This window comes from Coloeus monedula (genome assembly GCF_965178545.1).
Source record: "Coloeus monedula genome assembly, chromosome: 11".
In the NCBI taxonomy this organism is placed as follows: Eukaryota; Metazoa; Chordata; class Aves; order Passeriformes; family Corvidae; genus Coloeus; species Coloeus monedula.
The window spans coordinates 4,476,022-4,500,609 of record NC_138791.1 but is presented as its reverse complement, the minus strand read 5'-3'; the positions used below and the strand labels follow the sequence as shown (position 1 = coordinate 4,500,609).

Here is a 24,588-nt window from a genome sequence, read left to right as displayed (position 1 = left end):
TGCAGTTATTGGAATGAGAGTTTTCTCCCTGCCTGGCCTTTTTAGTCCATCTCTTCTTTAGATGTCTTGACTAACAAAGTCTTTTATCCTCCTCTGCTTGATGCAGGGCTTGGGCCAAATTTTTCCCTCAGTCTTTTACCAGAGGGAATAAAGAGTGACCACGCTGACACCAGTGAAGTTCCCCTGGGTTTGCTTTGTCACACATGACAGCAGCACAATGGTGCTGTACTGCTAAGTGGGAGTTGTGCTTGGGAGATATTTTTTCATATAATTATAGAGACAGTGCTGGAGTTAAGGCTATAATGCAGGGTCTCTTATAATCCCACTCCCATTATGCTTTGTAAAAGGCTTTGAGAGCTTTTATTTTGTAATTGAGCACTGCAGCCAGAGAAGTGTTTCTGGCAGTGTTTGCTGTCAATCATGCACACAGTTCAGGGGGTTTAGTGTGATGTCTCAAGCATCCCTGTGTCATACCAAGTTCCTCCCAAGGACATAGCCTAAAATCTAACCTCCCTGAGGAAACAAACAGGGAGGGGTTCTGCCATTTAATTTACCTGCCCAAGTCAGCAGCCTCATCCCCAAGGCTTCCTCTGTAGTCTATGGAAAGGGAAAAGTCCCTCAAGAATGCTGTTCAATACTCTGTGTTAGGCTACAACTCCATTGCCCCCAGAAGGAGCTTTTCTTTCCTGAGAACTTGCTATGCTAGAAAAACTGGCTTTGTACAACTTAGTACTTAAATCAGGTACGAAGTGCTATGACTGTGAGGATTCCCTGGCCTCTGCCAGGTGCCTGGGAATGCATTTGGGACATGAGGTGTTTTCTTTTAGGTGATGTCTCTGCAACACAGAGGCTCAGTATGGCCAAAACCATGCATTCACATGCCTGCACCATTTGCAAAGCTGTTTATATGAGTGATAAAGGTGATCTAAGGCCCACAAACATTTGGATAGGTTTTTTAGATCTTGTGCCCTTGTGGACAGAGTGTAGGCCTGGAATTCAGCTCTGCTGGCTCCAGTCCCAGCAGGGAGTGCAGTGACCCTGGAAGGTATACTTGGTTTTCGGTATACAATGCAACTCAGTATTGGCTTGGGGGTTTATATGTAAACATGGAAAGTTGTTGAAAAATTTGAAGTAAAATTGCAGTGGGTGCTTCTGCTTTATCTGCATCTTGCATTGAGTTATGTAAAGCTTACAAAAGCCCTAAGGGCTGATGCTTGTATAGCTTTGCTTGTGTGTTTTTCTTTTCAGCTTCGAGAAGGATGTGCCTTTGGTGGGTGATGGGAAGGTAGAAGAGAGATGTACAAAGACACTGCTATCTCCTGGCAATCTCTGTGCATTTGTCTGCAGTCCTGTTTGTAAAAAGCTGACCAAATGTGTTAAAGGCATTGTAGAGTGTATTAGTGTAGCAAGGTTTAGCAAAAAAAACATTGTGCAAGAACTGACTTTCTTTGCATCTGGGGAAAAATGAATTCTGTGCATTGTGGTTGCTCCCACTTGAATAATGACATGCAAAATTTGGATTCTAGGCAGGTGCCAGTTACAGTGAACTCTTGAGAGAGGTTGAGCCAATAAGAGCAATGGCTTCAGTGTGTGTCACGACTGCACACATTGTGTTAGAATATGGAGTGAAGGTTGGAAGCTTCCTTGCTGTATCTGTCAGTGACACTGTCAGATTCTGGATGTCCAGCCTGTGGTGACCAAGCAGAGAACACAAGCTGAGGCTGAAAATAGAATGAAGGTGCTTAACTGCACCCTCCTATCAGCACAGCCTCCCCCAGATAAGCAGCTGTAATCTCTGCTCAGGGATCTGGCTTGGACAGCACTTTCACACTTGTCCATTCCTTTGGCCATATCTGTTCCCTTGCCACTGGCAGCTGAGGGAAGGCTCAGGCTCTGGAGGGTTCAAACCACCTTTGCAGCACACTGGGCTGATGTAGGAGCAGATGTGTGCGACATGAGCTGGGGCTGGCTTAGACCTGCCTTTGGGAAGAGGCACTGGGGCTTCTCTCCTGCTAGGGCAGTCCAGAGCCTGGGCACATCAGTGACCCCCTCCTATCTCAGCCAGCTCCAGAGGCCAACACCAGCCTATTTAAATGAGCCCCAATTCTGACCAGGAAATACAGGCACAAGGAACTGTAGCTGGCCAGAAGGCAGAATATTTGTTGTCATCCTCAGTTAAGGTCCTCTCATCTTTGGAACTCGAACATATGATCAGACTACGAAACTGTGTCTGTAAAAGCACAGCTCTTCTCTGAAAGAGACTGCAAGTGTTTCATGCTTGTCTCTCAGGGACTTGGTGGCAACTGCGTGGCTTGCAAGTACAAAGAAACTTTTTTTCCCCTAACTGCCTCTCCTCCAGATTCAGCCTGAACTCGGAGACCTGAGCCGTAGTCTTTCCATTGCCCTCTGATCAGAGGGTTTGATAGAAAAGCCGAGTATGCAGCAGCACCTGTGAGCTGGGGCCCAAGAGTGTGCACAAAGGGACATCCAGGGAGTTCCCTTGGTAGGGCTGCTCATGCATGAACTGGAACTGAGCCCAGCTGCTGCCCTCCAGCATTATTTTGAACAAAAAAGTCACGCTCTTCTACGTGGTGCAGCTGTGCCCTTACTTGCAGTACTGCCTTTATTGCCTCAGGTAGAGCCTGGTGGAGGGACCTGGGGACCCAGCAGTGCTCAAGGCCAATGGGGCAAAGAGCTCTTTAAGCTTGCTGTTATCTTTCATTTAGCAGGTGGAAAAGAAGAAATAAAACAAGTAAAGAGTTGCAAAAAAAAAAAATAAAAAGAAAATCTCAGGTGATGGTTTTGCAGAGAAGGTAGAAATGCATAATTCATCTGGATATTCCTGCTTTCCTGAGCAATGAATGATGCTGCTTTCCCAACTGCACTATTCTCAGCTGTGTATTTTGTGGTAAGAACTACTGACAAAAGAGGATTCAGCCAGCACTGCAGGCCTCTGTTCAGCCAAGCTCAGCCTCCTCATCCTCTCCCATCTTCTTGAGCCCTCCCTTGCGTGCAAGAAGGAAAGGAGAGCCAAGGTCTGGAGGTGCTGCAAGTGGACTGAGCTCAGATCCTTGGCGAGGTTTTGACTTGCACACAAGCAAGACTTCAGTGACCCCCACCTCTCTTAATGTGCCTGGGATTCAGGCTTCTGCTGAGGTTCTGATCAAGGTCTCCCTTCCTCTTCCTGCTTTGGGATGTGAGGGTGTGCAGGCTCACAGTCATACCTCCCCCTTCTCTGGCAGACATGGCAGAAGAGAAACCTCAAGCAGAAGCAGGGAAAGTCACTGGTTTCCTATGTACTCTCAACAGCTCCTCATCTTGGTTATTTCTGAGAGCAGACAAGTTGGATCAGGGCTCATTCCAACCACAGCAGGCACTGAGCAGCGCTTGGGGCCAGGGAGGCTGACAAGTCTGCTGAGTCAAACTTCCAGCAGACAAGCCAGTGCTCAAGATCCAAAATCCTGGTGTGGGGAACTTGTGTTGTCCTGTAGAAAACAGTGAGCCTCATGTAGAATCAAAGGCTGAGTGCACTGAATGGGGTCAGGCCATCTCTCCAGACAGTGCCTGTTCAGTCAGTGACAAAGAACAAACTTTTGAGGGGCAGTTCCAGTGGCAGACTTCTGAGAGTTTGTACCTTAGACTTGCTCTCTCAAGCATCCTCATGTAAGGCTCACTTAGCTGTAGATTTTGGTCTCAGGACTAGCTTTGGTATCTGACAATACAGGAGCTCCAAAGGAAGATCTACCCTTGACTGATGCATTTATAACTCACCACCACCACTTTATCTCCCACCCCATTCCTCTTTGGGTGGAGGGAGCCTCCTGAGAGTGGAGTTCAGAGAGCTGCAGACATTGTCTTTGTTGGTTCAGATTAAACTGGCCAAGGTAGGGAAAGGTAGATGCAGGTACCAGCACACTCCATGCCTGGAGCAATCAGCTCCTTTGGCCAAAAGCCTCAGAAAGCTGAGGAATAGTCCAGGTAAAAGAATGGTTTTAGAACACTTACAGAGCACAGTTATGCTCCTAAATGTCTGTTGTGGACTCCTGCAGCTGATGAAAACAATAGCAAGCTGCCATGCCTGATTCTTTCTCATCATTTCAGCCTTTCAGGTAGAAGAGAATCCATAACAAGATAAAAAAAGAGAAGACAAGTTTTCTTTCCCAGTCCAGGAAAAATAACCTGTTGGATTATAATCTGCAAACTGTGGAAAGTACCAACATGAGCAACAAGGTACCAGAGAATCCCATCTCAGCTACACTGACTGAGGGCCTGAAGAGAAAGAGGGGGAGACCAAAGAAGCAGCCACAGGTAAGGGAACATCATCCCAAGAGGCTGCCTGAGGATGCCATGGTAGAAGCCTGATGGGATTTGCAGGCAGCCCTGGGAAGCTGCTTGCTTACAAGGACAAGGGAGGGAGAGGTGTGGCAGATGCTAGGGCTACCCAGGACAGCAGCAGGATCTGCACCCTGGGAAATCTCTGCTCCTGGCCTCAGAGGCGCCTCTGATGTGACAGGCGCAGTGACAGTTCAGCCAGGACATGTGTGAGAGGAGCTGACCAGCCCTCTGTTCTAGCCTGGAGGCTTTATTGTGTCATCACCCTCTGTTCCTGCACCAGTAATTGGATGGAACAGGGAAGGCCCCTTGGTCAGAGTTCTTTGAACTTACTCATTTCCTCAGCCCAAAAGACAAAAAGGTGTAGGAGTATTGCTGGTCACCTTCTAATGCACTTCACAGCTGGAAAAGCAGAGACAACCAGCTATTTAGTGGTCTGGGTGCTCTTAGTGGGGTAAGACAGTCCAAGATCTACCAGAGTAAGAGAATGTAAATTGTTTCAGGGATCATCCTGCTTAAATGGTTTTCTCCTTTTATCCCAGGAGGATGCTGGAAACACAGCTGTTATCCCACAGGATGCTGTGGAACCACAGCCAGCAAAGAAACCCCGAGGAAGGCCAAAAGGAAGCAAGAAAGTGACTGCTCTAACTGGGGGAACGGTGAGAGGAAACAGCTTGTATTCATTTACAGGGGAGAGAAGCACTGCCAGAGAGACAAGCAGTAATGTTTCTCTTGGCTTAAAGATAGTGAAAGTTGCCCCTAATTCAGCTCAGCTTTAATTGCCACTGTTGGACAAATCAGTTATTGTGGTTTCAGCCCTTACTCACCTCCCAGCCTTCCTGTGTTGCCACTGCCTGTTCAGCAGTTTCCTTCCAGTGCTTCTCCTCCACCACTGCCAAATAATCACAACCAGTGCAGTAAGGCAGGTGTTTCCTCCTCAACTGTCTTCTATCCCCAGCTTTTGCTTTTTCTGCTACTTGTGAGACAAGACCTTTATACAAAGGTCACTGTGGCCATGTTCAGTTTGTCACAATGCCCAGCAAATATGAGAGCTGACAATATTTTTTCCCCCTTTGTTTTCAATAAAGGCAGAACCTTCTGCTGGGAAAAGAGGAAGAGGGAGGCCCCGCAAGTGGGTGAGTATGATGTTCAGTCCTTTTCCTCTTCTCCAGTCACAGATCCTGGGGACCTTTCAGCTGTGTTTGCCATTCTCAGACTGTGTCTGCCACAACATTCTTTCAGCCTTGGTAGCCTGGAAATAATTACGAAAGCTCTGACTGCCTTCCTGATGGCCTCCAAGATTCAGCTACTGAAGAATTCTGAGAGCCCAGGGGAGAGAGATGCTGTGCTTAATTCAAGACATGCTAGACTTCCACAGTATGGCACTTTCTCAGGCTTGGAATGTCAGACTAGAGATTCCATGCTTTCTTAGAGAGAGGGGTTGTGTTCCCAGGAGACTTGAAAGACTGAAGTGATTGCTTAGCATGTCAGTTTGTCTCAAAAGAAGAAATTTTAAATTAAGAGAAAAGAAAATTTGATGAATGGAGAAACTTTCGAGTCCTGCTGGCAGGAGACTCTTTCATGCAGCAAACAAAGGATTCATAAGAATCAATAGCTGACGATAAAACATTCCAGGTGTAAAAACAAGACAAAAGCTTTTAATTAATAAGGCTATTCAATCCTGTGAACAATTAATGGGATGTTATCTGTGATTGGGAGTGATTAAAAAACCCCACAACAGCCACAAACCATTATTTAGTGTTCATCACAAACTTTGCTAAACCCAACCCCAAGCTGTGCCCTTGCTGCTGTAATCCATAGGTTTGTTGTACACCTATGTTGGCACAGGAGTACTCAGGAGGGAAAGGGACACTTCTGGTTCAGCAGGAGCAGAGGGACAGAGCAGCCTGTGAGGGCCACACAGAAGGCTTGGAAGGAAATGTTCACCAGCAAGGAAGTGCCAGGATATGGGAGAGGTCAGAAGTCTTTTCTGATGTGACAGTGACCTTGCCATGCAAATATTTCCTGGATAGTGGGAAACTGCAAACCCTGTGCAGAATGCCCCAAATAAGGGAACTGTTCCATAAATCTGTTCCTTCCCTGCAGTCCAGGTGAGAAGGTAACAGTCTAGTTCAGCACATTGCTCTTGCTCAAACCCCATTGCTTTTCCTAAGCCCATTGATACTACATTATTTAAATACACTGGTTAGGCAAGTCTGGTGTGTTACCAGTGCTTAAAGCAACCAGCTGTGCAAATTGGGATCCTCAAGCTCTATGGAAAATCATCAGAGGCAGAAGTGTCAGTGTCTTACAGAACAAAACCTTACCCAGTGAGTTCTGCTGGTGTCATTTGTGGACTGACAAATCTCAAAGACAAGCAGGAGGACATAGAGTTAACATTTCAAAATGTGTCATTTGAAGTTTGGTTAGTGAAGTATTCTGATGTTTCAGTTCAGAATTAAACAGTTGAAGAATTCATGGGGGGCAAAACCAAAGCAGAAGAAAAAGATCATTTTGGTTTTAACTGTCAATAGACAAAATGTTTAGCTGGTCAAAACAGGGAACTATCCTGAAATCTAGAAAATATTCTTGATGAAAAAAATTCTTCACAGCTGCATAATGGGCAGATGTTTTTGAAGTGTTGGGCTGTGTGTCTCTCTACAAGCCTGGTAATGGGATGGTCCGTTATGGATTCTAACAGCGATTCAGACAGTTGTGAATGTGTATGGACACTACCTGCCCTGGTGTGTGCTCTTGCCTGTGGTTGGGTGTAGGAGTTGGTAGCAAATGGGTGTGTTGTCAGGGCTGCACAGTCTTGGTTAAATAATCATCTAATAATAATCTATCTACTTTGTGTATTTGCAGTTTTGTCTTTCGATACGTAATTTTGCATGCGGGGGGTTGTTTATTTTTGGTGTCTTTCTTTGTAGCCTCAAGCAGTGGTCCAGGAAGGAGAGTCTCAGGGAGGAAATCCTCAGGAAAGCAGTGACTTGAATTTGAACTCGGCACCAGCCACACAGGGTATGAAATTAGATAATCATAATTACACGAGACTAAACAGTGCAGCCATGCTCTGGCAAAGCATGCACATACCCACAAAGCTCTAGCACTGGCTGCAGCCTTTCTGGTAAATCCTACAAACAGAGGAGCATTTGGAAGGCTTCCAGGCACATTCCATCTAATTCAGTTGTGACTACTTCAGCAGAAGTGGAGGTAGAAAAAAAAGGAGAGAAGAGAATCTCTGTCTTCCCAAGAAGTCACACATCTGAGGTTCTGGTCACTGGTACAGGTGCAGCTCAGTGGAATTTTCTGGCTGGTGTGTACAAAGTGAAAGTAGTCTATTGTTAATGCCTTGCCTTACTTGAAAAAAATTATGGATAAAAAAATCCCTTGGTATTTGGGACATCTTAGTACTCTGGATTGACTCCAGAATGCTTCCATGATGGTCTTCCTCTCTCTTCCTGGCTTGTACTCTAAGGCAGAGCTTGCAGGGACTGGCAGAGGTGCCTCAGCAGCACAATGATGGCACTGGCCAGTTTCTGTAGAAGGCTCAATTTATCTAAGCTTCTCTGAGATGAGATGCCAGATAACAGTTATCACTGCCGTAGGAATGTACAGATGCACCACCCAGAGCCCCAGCCTCACTTCAACCCTGAGAAAGTACAAATTTGAGTCCAACCTTTCAGGGCCATTTCTGAGGTAGATTCCAGGAGAACTTGTGTGCATCTATGTCCTACCTTCCATGGGCCTTGTAGGAAGCTCTTCATGAAATGTTTTCCCCGGAGGCAGAAGGGGCCAGGAGCCCAGGGAAGGCAGAAGTTGCCTGGTTGGCCACGTGGCAGCACAGCTGCTCCCTCCTGCCGTTGGCGTGCGAAGCGAGCGAACCGACACTGGGCAGCAGAGCCCAGCCCAGCCCCGGGTTCTTAGAAAGTCCCTGGAAATGCCACATGATTCAATGCCAGGGGAGTTAACCTCAGTTGCTCAATTCAGTTTCCTCTGGGGCTCCTGCTCCCGTATCACTTCCTGCCACGGAGTTGTGCACTGACATCAGCAGAGCCGCAGGCTCACGGGGGATGAGCTCACCTCCGGCCCGGCCGCCGCCGCCGCCTTTGGTACAGTTGAGCATCGCCCCAAACCACAGCCAGTGTGGGTAATTTCCTCTTCCTTTCAGTTTGAGTGGGACCCGGGGCAGTGACAGGAGGAATCCGTTTCCCTGCTGTTGCAGTGAGGTAGAAGCAGATGTGACAGGATCAGCGGATGCTGCGGTCGCTGGGAGACGGCCGTGCAGCGCATGATAGTGCAGCCCCAACCACTGTGCTCCCCCCAGGCCAGGCATGGAGAGGGGACTTCTGCTCTTGGGGAGGGTCTGCACTTCTGTGAGAACAAAAAAAACCAGCCAGGAAGTCAGTGGGGGTAAGCATGTACAGTATGAAACCGGGAAATCCTCTGGAAAACTTCTAAAGTTATTTGCTCAGGAGCTTGAGATGGAGCGGTAATCCTGGCTTAAAGCTTCTGACTTACTGGAAGCTATAGATCCTGGGGCTCGTTTGTAAGCACGGTGCAGCTGTAGCAGCTTGCAGACAGGCAGTTTCTGGATTAACCCATTCCAGGAGTCTGGGTTTATTATATGCCTGCAAGTTTTTGTACTACTTGTGCAGGAGGCTACTGCTCTGAGACTTGTTAGCAGGAGTCTGTGATCACATAATGATCTTCTCCTATAGACACAGCCAGAGCATTGGCCACTGAGGGCTTTGGTGGTTTGCTCTTTGCTTCCAGGTGGGGATTTCTGAGATGCTGTACTAGGGAGGGGATGGGAGGGTACATGTACTTGCCCATCCTGCAGGCTGTACACTGCACAGCTCCAAGTGGGAAAGAGATCTGCCCTGGGCTTTGTGTCTGCAGCATTAACATGAATTGCTGAAATAAAACTGACTGCCTTTCAGTCTGTTATGGGGTAAATCAAGACATAGGAAGAGCTGAATCAGAAATAAGCAAGATTTGCAATCCTGCAGTGGGGCAGAGAGCTGCTTTAAAGCCAGCTGGGTTTTTTCCCCATGGCCTTTGCCTGGGGTTCTAGCTCTGGTTTTCCCAAGTCACTGGTTATGGGTGACTCCAGGTTATCCAAGAGCAGGCAGGAGTTTGTTAATGGATCAGGCTCTGTTGTGTTGCTACCTGCAGATGCTGCCATCAGAACTCCAGCATTAACATTTCTGTTTTTCTGGGTCAAGAAGCATTTGGGTTTTTTTTTTTTTCCTAAGTACCATTACTGAAGATGTTAATATTGGGTAGGGCACTTTGGAAATTTGTGTCTCATGAGGATTCAAAGAAATACATACTTGCTGTCAGCAGAGGTGGTTGATGAGTGTGTGCAGAGCAGAAACCAGACAATTTCACACAGACTGTCACTCCTGGGCCCTCAGAAGCCTCATGCTGAGCCCTGCTGCCGGGGAAGCCATTTGTGTCAGGAGCTCCATTTAGCCTGGAGCTGGTACAAGAGCAGTGGGAATGGATCCTTGTCACCTCTCAACCTTGCACTGGCTCTGTAAGGGGGTGGTGTACTGGGCAGCAGGGCTCCTGGACCCAAAGCTCTAACCCTCTCTCTCCCATGATCTTTCTTTAGGCATCACTGGAAAAGACGGTTCCAGGTCCGGCAAAACCACTGGTCTTAGCAGATGTCTTAACATCCCTGCTGCAGCTCAGTAGCATCCCACCTGTTCATGTCTTGCTGAAGCCAGAGGACTGGAAAGCAAGCAGGATTTTTAATATTGTATTTCAGATTCTTCATTTGTGATAATTTTAGCCAAGCTCTCTCTCCTGTTGCCTGTGGACTTGTTTACCCCAAACATCCAAACAGGGATTTAGGGGAAGAAATGGCAAATGCCTTGTTGGAGAGATGCCTTTTACAGTTTGTAGTATATCTTTTGTGATACATTCATTTCCCTTTGGATAACCTGGTGCCTTGCCCTGACACAGAGAGCAGTATTTTAACAGAAAGGTACTGTTGACTCAGCAATACAGATACAGGAAAGGAAATCTATTTACACAGCTAATGGCTGAGCTTGTCTGCCATTATCACCTCTGGCAGACTGATGGAGAGTGCCAGGAGTTAAGTTTTGCTCTGTTGCCCATAGGGACTGCATCTGAAAGACAGCCTTTCAGTCCTTTCCTGATTATTTCAGAAAGAAAAACCTTCATGGCATTTCCAGCTTGCCCTGTGCTGCTGTTCCAGTGTTTCTGTGTGATTTGGTGCTTTAGGGTAAAGTTTGCACCCTGATGTCTTAGGGATTGATTCTGAAATTTTTGTCTTAACATGAGCAGCTCAGAGCCTTCTCCTATAATTTCTTCTGGCCTGGTGGCTCTCCCCCTGAGTTTGATAGCAGCTCCAAGTGCACAGTGCTTACAAGCTTAGTCACAGCCACTGGATTTCATCCCTTCAAAGGAGTGTCTGTAAAGAACCAGTTATACAAAAGTTGCTTCCTTACATAGCCTCAGGATTCAATTTAAATTAGTTTAATTTCAGTCCCTAACACGTGTGTGTGGGGTCCTCTAGTGTCACAACTATGCAAATAAAAGCTGGTGATTAGTTTTGGGAGACAGCAGTAGCCAGTTGGTTTGAGATTGTCGCTGGCTGCTCTCAGTTTCACATTGTTAGCAGATTTGTGCTTTTGGTGTCAGAGCTGAACTTGTTGAATTCTGATTAATTGAGGGTATTTCCAATATCCAGTTGCAAACTGAAATCCCGGTGGTATTTTCCATCTCCTGGATGTTCTGCCTTGCCTATTAAGGGACAAAGTGGGTATTTCAATTATCTCTGACAGGATGTAAAATTGGCTAGCTTTGCAGTGTTAAATATTTAAACAGAACATAATTGGCTTTAAATTTATGGTGTTGCATAGCAGAAACCCATGAAATGGCCATATATATTGAACTCATTTATTATCTTTTCATCAGAGTTCTGTTCCCTTGGCAGGTATTTATTTAACACAAGAAAATGTATGTAGAATTAAGAAGAAAGGCTGATTGGAGAGATAGTGGGGTGAAAAGTGGGTTTTTTTGCCTTTTGGGTAATTTTTTCCAGTCCACCCAGTTTAGTACTGATGAGTCCCGATCCCATTAATTCTGCTAGTAGTGATGAGAGTTCCAGTCCCAATTCTGTGGGGTGTCTGGTTTGCCCTAAGGGCACTCTCTTGTATATGGAGCTTGGTGGTCACAGCAGAAAACTGCATCACAGATAATCTTTGTACCTCCACTACCAAATAGCAGAGAAATCAAGGACTGAATGGATTAGATCACAGGGACTGACCTAAATCCTGTGCTATAGGATGAGCTGTACTGCCAGGTATGGGAAGAGTTTGACCCCCAGCTCCTGCTGTGGGGGTAACTCCAGGTGGGACATGACACAAGTGAATCTGTACTGTTGATGGTTACATGAGAAGGTGCAGCTGGTGCTCCCCTGAACTCTGCTGCTCTTCAGTGCACACACAAGTTCAGCTGCAGTTCATGTCTACATTCAAAGGCCACTCCAGTAGCAAACCAAAATATTTTACCAACTTCTGTGCCTGATTTTCAGTTGAGTTGGCAGGTTCAGTACTCTCGTTGCAAGGCTGTACTGCCTGTTTAATTAACCCCTGCTACCTGAGAGCAGTAGCTGTTACTGTGTGAGACTGGAACTTCAGCTTCTCCTAAATGGATTAGGGATTACATCTGTAAGAGACTCAAGCTTTTCCTGTGACATCAGTCAGTCCTTTCTCAGCTGGTGGCCTGGAATAGGGGTGCAAACTGCCTTGGCTAGATAGTAAATCCATTTGCTTTAGGTCAGCAGTATTCCTGGGATGTGCATACGAAGTATTTCTCATAAAATTAAAAAAAACCAAAACTAGTCTTTGCTACCTCTTAACACTCTCCTGAAAAACCACAGTAGAGAACTTATTTCCATAAAAATGCAAGTGCTGGAGGAGAACAGAATTCCACTCTTTCAGGAGCTCTTCTGTGTGTAGTTGAAATCCCACTCCATAACTTCAGCTTCCATGTTTATGCAGAAAATTAGAATGGAAGTCAATGCTTGTGAAAGGTGGGCAGAATTCCAGATTCAGACAGCTAGGATCTCACACTGGATCAATTGTCTTTTTTGAAATTATAAACATTTTTATTTCCCATATAGTTAATTACCTTTTCTGTGTAGACAAATCCTACCTCTTAAGCAAATGCATGTCAAGTGTTTTTAAGCTCAGGAAGCTTAGGTCTGACTTGGCCAAAAATAAGAGGTCATTACAGTTGTTACAGGAGCTGAACGAGGTTTGTTATCTAGCAAAGTTTGGAAGTTTCCCATAAATGGTTTTGGTGAAGGCATAGAGAGTGTTGGCAACTTGCAAATTAGCCTTGAAGTTTGTTTTAAATAAAGGTATTCAACAAAAGCCCCTCAGGCTCCTGCTTTGCCTCCTCCTTGTGCAACACCCTTAGCTCACGTACACACATTGCTGGACAAGGTGAGTGTCTTTTGACCTGGAGTTTTGGAGATTATAAACAAAAATTTGGTGATTGAGGAGCAGCCCCAGACTGATGTAAGAAATAATAAGCAGGAGGAATCACACATGGAGAAAACCAGACAGGCTCCTAAGCCCAAATGTGGGTGCCTAATTCCATCCTTTTGTGTGCCTTGGAGGCTTGATGGGAACACAGGCCAGTTCTGCTTCATGTGTACACCCAGATGTCTCCACAGTCGAGTCTGTTTCTCCCCCACGTTGTTCTGTGGGCTATACAGCTATTGAGCTTTTTGTACAATTAATTCTCTGCCTGTGCATTGCCTCTTGTTCATCTTACAGTTTTCCTAACAAGTCCCAAGTCTTGGGGCTGTGGGCCAGATGAGGCAGAAGCAAATCTGAAATACATCACCAATGTCATCATGTTCTGTTCCCCTTGGCCTGGGCAGAGCTGCAGGTGAGCTGATGAACCCCTGGTTTGTGCAGGAATTCAGCTTAAGGCTAAACTGGCATTTCTTTTTGTACTCTGGATGCCCAGGACTGCCAGCTGGAAGCTCCTGCCCTCCTGACTTCTCCAGCAAGCCTTTCTGAAGAGATCTGAGTTTCTGTGCTATAGAACACTAAACTTTGACCCCCACAGAGCTTCCCCTTCCAAGTTTTCCCACACTTAGTTCAGTTTTTGAAAGAGCAGGGGCATTCACTGCAGACAAATTGCCAGCAGATACTGGTGATACACTCCAGCAGTTTCTGTGGGAAAATGCAGATGATGGGGGGAAAAAAGAATCACACTAGACTTTCATGTAAATAGTTTAATTATATTTCAATGCTTTAAAACACAGAAACACTTGAATTAAATTACATCATAATGCTTCTGCTAAATTATACATATACTTCCAAGAACTGTGAGAGGAGGTGCTATGGAACTAAAAGAATACTCCAGTACGAGCCCAGCAATTACCCATAATATTCTTTTAATCTTACTATCTGTACTTCTTTACTTTAAGGGCAGACATCACAGGACAAAGCCTACCATCACAGGGAGGATGGTTCAAGAGAATTCCTCTGTTGGTGTGTTCATTGCACAGGATTTATCTCAGTAAACCATGGACCAAAGTGCAGTTTGCACCTGGCCTGGTGGAATCACTGCTGGGCAGCTCCCACTGCAGCACAGAGCTGGGAGCAGGGCATGCAGTGGGCTGAGGCATTGAGGAAACAATTCAGCTCACACTTGCCTTTTGTTGAGTTTAAAACAAAGATGAAAGTTCCAATCCTAAGATTTCTGCGGAAAATGCTGCAATTTAGGATAGCTGGACCCCCCTGCTGCCACTTGCATCCCTGTGCTGCTGCAGAGCATGGAAAGGTGAGAGGCAGTGGAGAAATCAGATCTGTGGCTGCTCTCACTGAGCACCTGGAGGAGATGGGAAGTGTGTGTGTGGGTAGCAGATGTATTTATGTATTTGTCTCTCAGCTGATCACTGGGAATACCCACAGACAGACTCCAAATTCTAAGGACCTAATCTGCATTACAGTATTTGTATCCATACACCTTCCTCCCAGCAGCAGCCTGGGCGTGCCTCCTGCCACATCTCCTGACTATGAGGGCTAGGCTGTTTTCCACACTCCAACCCCTAATATACTCCCAGAAATCCTTAGTTCTAAAAAGACAGCTGGATACTGACAAACTAAAGCAACTTAGCCCTGCAAAGCTGCCCTGAGGGCAGCTGTGTCAGTGGAAGAGGAAGAACTGGTAAGGTACTGTGCCCTGCAGGGATCAGGGGCATATGCTGAGGAAACAGTCTGCATTTAACGAATATGAAAAAAACAATCACACGGGGGAAGAAAAGAAAACAGGTGGGAGAACAAAAACTAACTGGCAGGTCCAAACTTGCAACAAAGCACATGATACCTGAATTGCTACTCTGAAACATCTCCTTGCATAAAGCTTTAGGTCTGCATTCAGATTTTGGCTTGCCCTGATTCCCTTTTAACTGGTGCTGTGGATGGAATACAATCTGATTGACAAATGCCTGTACCACACAAAGATCAGGAGGTGATCAGTGCAGGGCTGGGCTCTGATGCTGGTCCCTGGCTGCTGTGCTGGTCTGCAGCACTTGGGGCCAGTGCCCATCAAAAGGCTTGCAGAGGACAGGCCCCCACACTGCAGTGCCACATGCCAAGGTGGCCAGAGACCCTTTGCACTCTATTACTCCTGCAGCCCTGAAGGATGCACAGGCAGAGAGATGCTTCAGGGCTACAGGGAAACCCCTGGCTTACCTGTCTAGTCCCACCTACCTGTTCCTAGCAGGTAACTCGAGCAGAGGCTAACACAAAGGTCTGTGTTCCCTTCAGCAGGAAGAAGAGAAGGCTCTGACTGCAGGTCCTGGCAGGTAAGGAAGTACAAACCAGCTGTTAGTCATCTCTGGGGGCAAACACTGGGCTGTTGTTGAGCCAATACATGTTCTTCCTTATTTAAAAGAAAGTATTTCAAAGCTTAATCCTTTTTCCTGGGTAACACTCTGCACTGCAGAAACTTCCCTGAGCCAAAGCAGGAGGGGATATGGGGTATTGGAACCCCCAGTTCTGCTCAATTCCTCTTTGTGGCCCAAGCACTGTTATTCCTAAGACCAGTAGCCAGACAGTGACAGTCCCTGCCTCTAGCTGTGTGAAATCCCTCTGTCTGTAGAGTAGCTCTAATTTGGGATATTCAGCCACTTCCTCAGTTAAGATCTAAGTGGCCAAATGTTCACTGCTTCACTTTTTAAAGCCAGTGAATTCCCCATGCTTCAACATCACCCTGATGCACATTTATCAGCAGCCATGCACCTGGGAGGGGATAATCCCATGGTTGTGTTCTCCCTGCTGTGCCCCAGGTCACCCCTCAGCTGGGGCAGGCAGCTCTCCTGGCTCAAAGAGGCTTTGCCACCAGTCCCCTCCCAGGACCGGCCAGAGCTGCGGTCACTGCAGAGGCCCATCCATCACTTTCCTTGGGGCCTGGGCACACAGAGCCAGTGGAGAAGGTCTCTGAAACATGCACCTCTCTCCTTCCCTGACCCACAGACCACAGCTCTGTGCTCTGACAGGTTAATCTGTACAAGGCAGGCACTGTTCCTAAGCACAAAGCTTGGTAGGTGTTACCAGGCAGTGCCAGCCCAGAAACTGGAGCTCAAGACCTTAGAGTGGTAACAGACACAGCAGAAAATCACCACTGCCCTTACAAAGGGTTGGCTTCCCAGACTGATGGCACTTCCCGTGCCCATTTGTAACACAAACCAACAGGTGACCAGCTGGGCTCGGTGGATCAGCCATGCTTGAGGGAAGTCACTGCTTTGTTGGCTTCATCCTCCTTGTTCTCAGCAGGATCCTGGAGCAGGGCAGGTCCTGGTCATGCATTGATGGCATTGGCCATGTCTGTGAACACGAGGCGGCTGGGTCTCTGCAGGGCTCCCTGACTCGTCAGCAGCACCTGCAGGGGAGCAGGAGAGCTGAGAGCCAGCACGGCTGCCTTGGCTCAGGGCTGTGCTTGGGCACAGGCGCACACTTGGAACTGCATTCACCCCTTCCAGGGGAGGCTGCCTGGCTAACAAGGCATTAACAAGGCTGTGACAGGAAAATACTACAGGCTGGAGAGTAAGTTAGCACATCCATGCCAGTTTAAAATCCCCACATCATTGGATTACTGCGTCTCACTATTTATATATGCAAGGCAGCCTGAAAAGGCTTGAGATATCAAGAAGGCCTGGAAATGTGCCATTGCCTGAGCTTGAGTTGTTGTTTTAGACTCTCCCTCTTCTTTTACATTAAATCTTTATACTCTTGTAGTTCCCAAGCATTAGCAAGAGGGATCTTAGGTATCCTGCTGGCCCGTCCCTGGAGAGGATGGATCTGTTTTTACTGTGCTAAGGTTAATTCTGGCCTTACAATTTCCCCCCTTTACTACCTCCAGGTAAGCCCCCTATGTGGACTTAATAGAGGGATCTGATGATGTCCTAGTATGTGCTACTCAGAGGACAAGATCCTTTGCTTTTACACACCACATTTCCTGCTTTTCCAAACTATTATGTTCCATACGTTGATTATCTTTCATATTCCAACACATCTTTGTGCTCTCTAGCAGGTCGAGAATGTCTCAAGGTAAGTATTTTATAATTATAGTTGTATTTATTATCTTCTCTTTCCCTTTCTGCCCAAACCAAGCTTGCTAGAGATTATCTGAAGGTATAAGGTGTGTGGAAACTGAAACTGTTTGGGAGAACTCCTGTTCCTGAACAGGAAAAGCAGGGCATGACATGGGCAACACAGAGCAGCTGGAGAGCAATTCATGAAAGGAAAGGTGTGTCTACTCTAAGGACAAGCTGTGTCACTGGGTAAGAGACAGCCTGTTCCAACCATCCCTGCTGGCTCTCTTTTAAAAACACTTTTTGTGTGGTGGTGGTGACAAAGGGAACAGAAAACACTGTGAACCTGGACCCAAACAGTGGTGAGAAGCCCTTCTTTCCTATTTCTCCTACCTCTTGTTACACTGGGAAGGAGAGAGCCTCCTGTCAAAGACCTGCCTGGCTCCTCAGTCCACCCTAAGCACTCCAAAATGCTCAAGTCCCTATTTCCAGGGCTAGCAGAGATGGGGAAGTCCTCCTCAGGTCTTACTTGGCTTCCCTACCCTGCAGCCCATGACAAAATCTCCTTGACCCCGTAACAAAAGCAGTGCAGGTACCAGTGGCTGTAGTGACACTCATGGTGTTGCTGCCTACCTTGTTCTGTGATGCCTGGGACGATGCTGCATCTCGCCCATGCTCCAGCAGCTCCTGCTCCAGCTCATCCTGCTCCTCAGTGGGATCAAAGTTGTACATGGGCATGAGCTGGTGCCGTAGCTTCTCCAGCCTGCCCATGGGAGGAGAGGGAAAGGGTTGGTTGAGAAGAACAGAGCTCAGGCTGCTTCCCCACCCCCCTGCTGAGCCTTTCTGCAGGCTGCTGCTCCTGCTGCACAGGGATTCTGCTCCTATGGCTCTTGCTGGATGAGGCTAAGAACCTACTACACACAGCTGGCAGGAGTGGAAGACACCCAGAGTGCAGTTACAGGGATTAACTGCCATCACTAATCTGTGTTGGCAGGCATTTACACACAGAGGAATCAGGATGTAAGTTCCTGCAGACCTTAAAAGATTAGGCTTTATATGGAGGGACAAAAGAAACAGTGGAACATACTGGCTTGGCATTTTGTGACTTCTCCCCCGTCCCTCTGCCCACACCAGCCCATCCTGCCATGTCACAGTCTGCCAGCAGCAGTTCATTTCAAGCTGCAGTGGCCTGAGAGTGCTTTAACTCTGGGGCTGAAGTACACAAAATTAAATAGAAAATAATAAACAATAAATAGAAAATAGGAAAGAGAGAGATTCTCACAGGGGGCTCATGCCTGTGGACACTGTTCCTACTCTTGTATCATTGCTTCAAGAGACAGAGCTATGATTTATTACCCAAGGGGTCTCCTCAGAGATGGATGATGGATGGGGTGGCTCCTGGGAAAACACTGAGTCCTGCCTTTGGCTATAGCTGAGTTTTGGAGGGTGGTAGAAGGAAACACACAAGCAGTTACTGGCAGTGTCACCACAAATAGCTATTTTGGCAAGTGTTAGGATGACACACTCTTCCCCTGCTTCTCTATGGGCTTGCCAGCACAACCATTATCTCCAGCAGTGCTATTTTCACAGGCCAAGCACTGGCTGCTCCTGCAGCAGCACCCAGACCCGGGCTTTGGTGTTGGGCTTGGAAATTTTACAGCAGACAGCAGCACTTTCTGGAAGTCTGTGGCCTGGCCAGGCCTGCCCCAAGGAGTCAGGGAGGGAGGAGGTACCACAGCTTACGGATCTTCACCGGAGTCCCTGCTGTGAGACAGGAGAACCAAGATGTGTTTCTCCCTGCCTGCTGCTCTCTCTATTTTCAGCCAGGAGCTTAGCAAGGAAATTAAGACATTAACTCCTGGGCTGAAGCTGCATCTCTGCACTGTGCTGCTGCCAGTTGCTGTCACTGCCTGGGCTGCTGGAAAACACAGGAATCTGGGAATGGCTGAAACCTGAGATCCACACCTTTCATGATGGAGTTCCCAGCTTCTTTATAAACACATAACCCTCTCCTTTGTTTTCATGCATCTCATAGGTGAAGTGTGATGAGTTTGCAGGATCCCTGGCCTCTTCCTGCTCTGCTTTATTCTCCTTCCAAAGCTGTGGAGGAGTCTTTGACACATGGGTGTCAGAGGGTGGGCCAGTCCCAGGAGTGGAGCGTCCCTGCCTCAGTCACACACAGCTGCTCCCTGCAGCCTTGTTCTCACACAGCCATCGCTTTCACTCTCCCCATCATCTCCCTAGCTCCTGAGCTTGCTCTAGATTTTGAAGCTCTGAGTTCCCTTCAGCCAACAACAGATGTTACTTACCTCTTCCTCTTCCTGATATATAGAACCTGAAGGAGAAAGAGAAGCATCATTACAGCAGTCCCAGTAGGATGGGGAATAGCTGAGAAGAGAAATTTTGGGCACACAGAGGAGAGGTAGAGAAGGTTGGTGTCACTGTGCACCAAAGTGGGGGAAGGGAGAAGTGACAACAAAAATGACACTTCATATGCATCACTGTGAACTTGGCAGCACATCGTGTGTAAGTGGTCAGTGGCCTGGTATTAGGTGTGTTAGTAGGAGTAAGAGTATTAGGTGTATTATCAGGTGTAGCTCAGCACATTTCTGTGGCTGCAGGACGTATATGGATGAAAAAGCTTCCCTTTGTGATTCTTGTGTCGATTTCCTACAGCGCAGAAGTGCTGCTACCCCCTCCCCAGTACAAAGGGAAGAAGCAAAGAGGGAGGGCATGCTCAGGGACTTGCCTCGGTCAGCCTGTGCTGGGAAGAAAGGGAGGCTCTGGGCCTCCACAGCCTTGTTCTGACAACTACGAACGCTGGATGTTGCTCTTGGGAACTTTTGACCATTTCCAGGTTTTCTTAGGGGCTTTTGGAAAAACTCCTCCTGGGGCCTGCAATGAAATTTTGCAATAGGCTCCTCTGATGGCTGTATTAGTGAAGCCCTTCCTCATACGGGGAATGGGAGCTTGCTGCTACCTTCTGTTCTTTGTTGGCAGGGAAACGATCTGGTTACGTAACAAAAGGAGAGCTGCAGCCCTTGCACACAACTCTGGTCTCTAAAGCTTCTGCCCACAGCATTAATGGCAAGGTTAGTGACATACCAAACCCTCAAGGACTGATACCCAGCAAGCAGAACCTTGGAAATGCAGTCCAGGGTGAGTCTTGCTGAGGTGGATTCAGGCCACTTTAATTCAAAAAGAATTATTCCATGTCCACAGGGGAGACTAACATGGTTTCAACAGTCTGCTTGAAAAGTTAATATGGATAAACTTTCTTGTGGGGCCCAAGAGAAGGTTTAAATCAATGCAGCTGTTCCAGGTAACAAGTCAGAACACAATCTGCTTTGTTTTCTTTTAATTGAACTTCCTACTGCTATTAAAAACAAATACTGATACTACGTGTGGCCTCTCCTAGGCCTGCTGAGAATCCCATTTGGACCAGAGCTCAGGGAGACTGCAGAAATACTGGAGCAGTGGATAAAGGCCTTAAAAAGAAAGGAACCTCAGGAACTACCAGTTCCCAGCAGTTTTAGGTGAGACTTTAATAGAATGCAAAGAAATTATTCAATGCAAATCAGTCCTAGAACCTCTAGCCACCCTCCACCCTCAAGAGACAGGAATGTTTAGCTGGGCTCTCTTACCATTGCTACAGCCAACCCAATCACAGTAATGATCCCAAAGGAAAGCAGCATGGTGCTCATGCCAGGTCCAGTGCTGGCCACATCTGGGATTTTGGTGCTGTTGAAACTGGTAGTCTCAGGGCTTACGGTGGCTGTTTCTGGTACAGTCACATCCAGAGCTGTCCCTGGGTCTGGCTTGGCTGTGGTGGGGGTGCTGTGATGCAAGTCATGCACAGAGGGTGAGCTGTAACTCATCCTGCCAGCTCTTGGTAGCTCCTGTTACCAAGCTGTTGTCCTCTCCCATCGGCTACAGAAGTGCAGAGCTGTCCTTCCTATTGAGGGCCCTCACGTGAGACCTCTCCTGTAGCACCACCACTGATGGGTTTTCTTCGGGGTAGGAACCACACTGGACTCTGCCTAGGAGGGAATGAGAACAGATGAATGGTGCAGAGCTCTTGGAGACAGGCACAACCTTTCCCACAGTTCCCCAATCCACCAGAACAGTTTTTGAATGCCCACTCAAAATAAGAAGGTTTTTTGGGGGTATTGAGATCCTCCAAAGTCATGCCTGATTCACTGGGAGTTGGTGATAACTCTGCCCTCACTGCTTCAGCTCTGCCTCCTTGCAGTCAGTTGGAGCTCTGTGTGGGGACAACCCCAGAACCCTTGTCCACAGTCTGCCCCAGGCTGAACCAGGTGGTCTCTATCTGCCCCAGGATAGAGCATTTTCCTGCTTCTGTCTCTTATTTTTAATTTTTGGAAAGTTGCATGGATCCCCTTTTCAGTGGGAATATACCCAATAAAATGACACTCAGCTGTGAGACTTCCATAGCTGAGGATGCTTTTTATTGAATCCAAAGTAGGAGTTCCCTGTTGTGGTAGTCACTGGTGACTGGTGCGTCCCTGCACTATTCACTGTCCCACTGCTGTTCATCCCTGTGCTCTGGAAAGGGTGGGTTGCATCACTCCTCCATCTAAGACACCAAGTATTTCTCAATCCCTCATGAAAGCACCACTCAAGCTTAGTCATGCACTGGCAATTATCAATATTAATTTTAAAATTAGTCCAATTTTGGATTGGAGCTGTGAAATTTGATAGATCTGTTCATGCTGAGAACACAAAAGGCTTTAATTGCTTCATACTTCTATTGTGCAAATGATCAAGAGTTGCAAAACACCATGGGATGAGCCTATGGGAAGTATTTGCACACTTTGTTTATAAAAGCACTGTATGTAACTTTAGATCATCAGTTGCTTCCCTGAAAACGCAGCTTCCTCTGGAGCTGAGCTGACCTGAGAACTTCTATAGCCGTTCTCTGGTAATTTCCCTGCAGTTTAGCAGACATTGCATCTCTGGGCTGGAATGCAGCCGGGACAGAGGAGTTAATGAGCTCTGAATAGAAGAAGATGTGCCTGCAAAGCAGAGCCATTGTTCTGCTCCACTCTCTTCTATTCCAGGCAAGGTTACTGTGCAGTTCCCATGCTGTGATGCCATCCTGCTGTCCACAACTGCATGAAGCAGCGTGATCAACATCTGCCACTAACAACTGGAACAGGGAAACCCCCCCAGGCCAGCAGCACCAGGCTGTGCTGTGGTCAGTCAGCAGCTGGAGCAGTCACCTCGACTTGTCCTGCAGCTCCCTGAGCAGGTAAATGCCTTGCCACACATTCAGGGTCTGTCTCAGCTTCCTGGAAACAACTTTGTGAAGCAAAGGGGAATTTTGAAGTGCCGGGGAGACTGTGGGAGCTGTCAAACTCCCAAGAGTTTCCAGAGAAATGTGAATAGTAACAGTTCTGGTGTGGTCCCTCCTAACATTGTGCTGGGTCACGAGTTCATTGCAGCTGAAGGGGACTGTGCCCTTCACTGACCATTAGACCCTGCACTCTGCTTAACCCACAGGGCACCTGGACTTCCCCAGCCATTACTGCCCACAGCAGAGCTCAGGTGTAGTGGACATTCGGGCACAAAGATGGTAAATTTGAAATCAGTGTCAAAACAACAGCAGCAGCAGCAACAGCCCAGCAGGGAAAGGGAAGGAATTATTGAGCAGATCAAGCAGCTGCTCAGGCAGAATCCATCAGTTCGTGCCAGTCAGGGAAACTTTCCATAATACTACCCGGTTTTAAAAAAGCCACTACCAAGGAAATCAAAAGTGGAAAAAGAGCCTAAGTGAAAGGAGTGAAGCAGGCCCAAGGGTTTTGCAGAGTATGGCTCTAGATCTTGAATAGGTCCTAAATTTTGGAAACAAAATGGATTAGGCCTTCAGCTGAATGTGGTGTCAGTTTTGGAAACCAAAAAAAGGCTGGGCTAAAATGTGCCAGCTGAAAATCTAGTCTAGGGCAAACAGGGGTTCTTGTTCTTGCTCTCAGTGTCCTGTTCATGCTGAAGGATTCCCATGCCCACAGACCTAGCTCTAAAAGCAGTCCTGTGTCAAAGGCTTCTGACCTGGCTTAGACAACCACTTCCAGGTCCAGCTAGGGCTGTTTCTGCTCCCCAGCTCCTCCTGGTCCAGGCTGCAGACAGTCAGATGGGGAGGCTGAACGCAAGGATGGCCCAGGGCCCACAGCTTACACGGTAGAGCTGGGGTGGATCATCTCTCCCACCACCTTCCTTTCCCAGTTGTCATCCCGGTGCTGGAAGTTTGATCTGCAGGCTGGGCACACTCAAAGCCTCTGCTGGCAGCTGTAGGGCCGGGGACAGCTACTACCTATCACTGGCAGGTTCCAGCAGAGTCCCTGCACAAATAGAAGAGAAGAGGAACCAGATTCCTCAGCTGCTGCCAGCTGGCATTGTTCCATTGCACTAAGAGAGCTCCTCACACAGCCAGGACTGCTCTGAGCTGGGTTCTGCTGGGTATGGGAAGAAGGAGAACACGTTTGTTTCTCTCCTTAAGCCAGCATTTCCAAACTGATCTCTGACAGGTGCTGCTCACTTCTGAGATGAAGAAAATTGTTTTGGGCAGCACCTTGAACCTTTTCTTAGTGCTGGTTTTAATCTCTCTGTGCTGCTGTTTCGTTCTGGGTCTGACAGGAACAGAGATTTGTGTCTAGTAATTCAGCAGTGCAAGTGGCACTGTGTTGCTGCTGGCAACGGGACGTAGCTTCCCCCTGGGTGAGCTCTTGGCTTCCCCCACCTCTGCTCCAGAGCTGACCAGGCTCTAGGGCAGCGGGGAAGCCCCGACCGTGTCTGCCAGCTGTCCCGGAGCTCTCTGGCTGTCACCCACCCTCCCGCTGTCCGAGAGGGACACGGCCCCATCCCACCCTGGAGCAGGCGCGGGAACCCTCCCCAGCAATGCCACCGCTCCTCTGAGGCCGCGCCGACGCACGCTGGAATAGCAGAGACCGCCCTGTCCCCGTGCGGGCAGTGCCCCCCCAGCGCTGCCCGGCGGCTCCATCCCTGCGGGAAGCCCCCCGTCCCCATCCCGAGGAAGTTTCCAGGCGGATACCGGATCGCAGAGCCCTTCCCGCCGCCCACGTGCAGCCGGCTCGGGCCCGCAGTTCGGCATGGGCGAAAACCCGGACTGCATTGTTCCCGGAGTGCGGAATGGGGAAAAACCCGGACTGGATTGTTCCCGGAAGACGGAATGGGGGAAAACCCGGACTGGATTTTTCCCGGAAGACTGAATGGGGGAAAACCCGAGAAGACCGTGGCACCTCCGCAGTGCCAGCTCCGTAATGCCCGCGGGATGGACAGGACGGCGTGGCCGGATACCCCCGCGGCCCGGCCCTGCCCGGCCCAGCCCGCCCCTCCCTGGAGGCGTCCCCCGCGCCGGGGCGGCCGGGACCGGCACTTACTGCGCGCTCCCGCCGAAGCGTCCGATCTCCCCGGGCCGCGGGCGGAGCGGCCGCCAGGGGCCGCGCCCGGGGCCGCGGGGGCCGGGCCGGGCCGCGCCGCTCGGCTCCGCGCACCGCCGCTGGCCCCGCCCCGCTCCGGCGCCCGCCGCCCCAGGCCATTGGCCGGCGCCCGCGGGGCTCGGCTCGCGATTGGTCGGTGCGGCTGTCACTCATGCGTCACTCATGCGCGCGGCGGCCGCGGGC

The 24,588-nt window shown here is 48.4% G+C and overlaps 1 protein-coding gene across 3 annotated transcripts; it reads right to left on the bottom strand.

The window, feature by feature from the left end:
* Positions 1-13,635: 13,635 nt before the first annotated feature.
* LOC309576945 (uncharacterized protein C3orf18 homolog) lies at positions 13,636-24,465 on the bottom strand. 3 transcript variants are annotated; one of them, XM_082288548.1, is made up of 6 exons: positions 24,346-24,463; positions 23,123-23,286; positions 20,572-20,967; positions 19,237-19,262; positions 17,561-17,690; positions 13,636-16,275 (listed from the first exon to the last, which is right to left on the bottom strand). In XM_082288548.1, exons 3-6 carry the CDS (start codon positions 20,803-20,805, stop codon positions 16,195-16,197), a joined length of 471 nt encoding a protein of 156 aa, XP_082144674.1. In that variant the 5' UTR covers positions 20,806-20,967; positions 23,123-23,286; positions 24,346-24,463; the 3' UTR covers positions 13,636-16,194. The 3 variants fall into 3 exon arrangements, with proteins under 3 accessions (XP_082144674.1, XP_082144673.1, XP_082144675.1); XM_082288547.1 differs by lacking the exon at positions 23,123-23,286 and having other exon boundaries at positions 24,346-24,465; XM_082288549.1 differs by lacking the exons at positions 23,123-23,286; positions 24,346-24,463 and adding an exon at positions 22,997-23,109.
* Between the last annotated feature and the right edge of the window lie 123 nt (positions 24,466-24,588).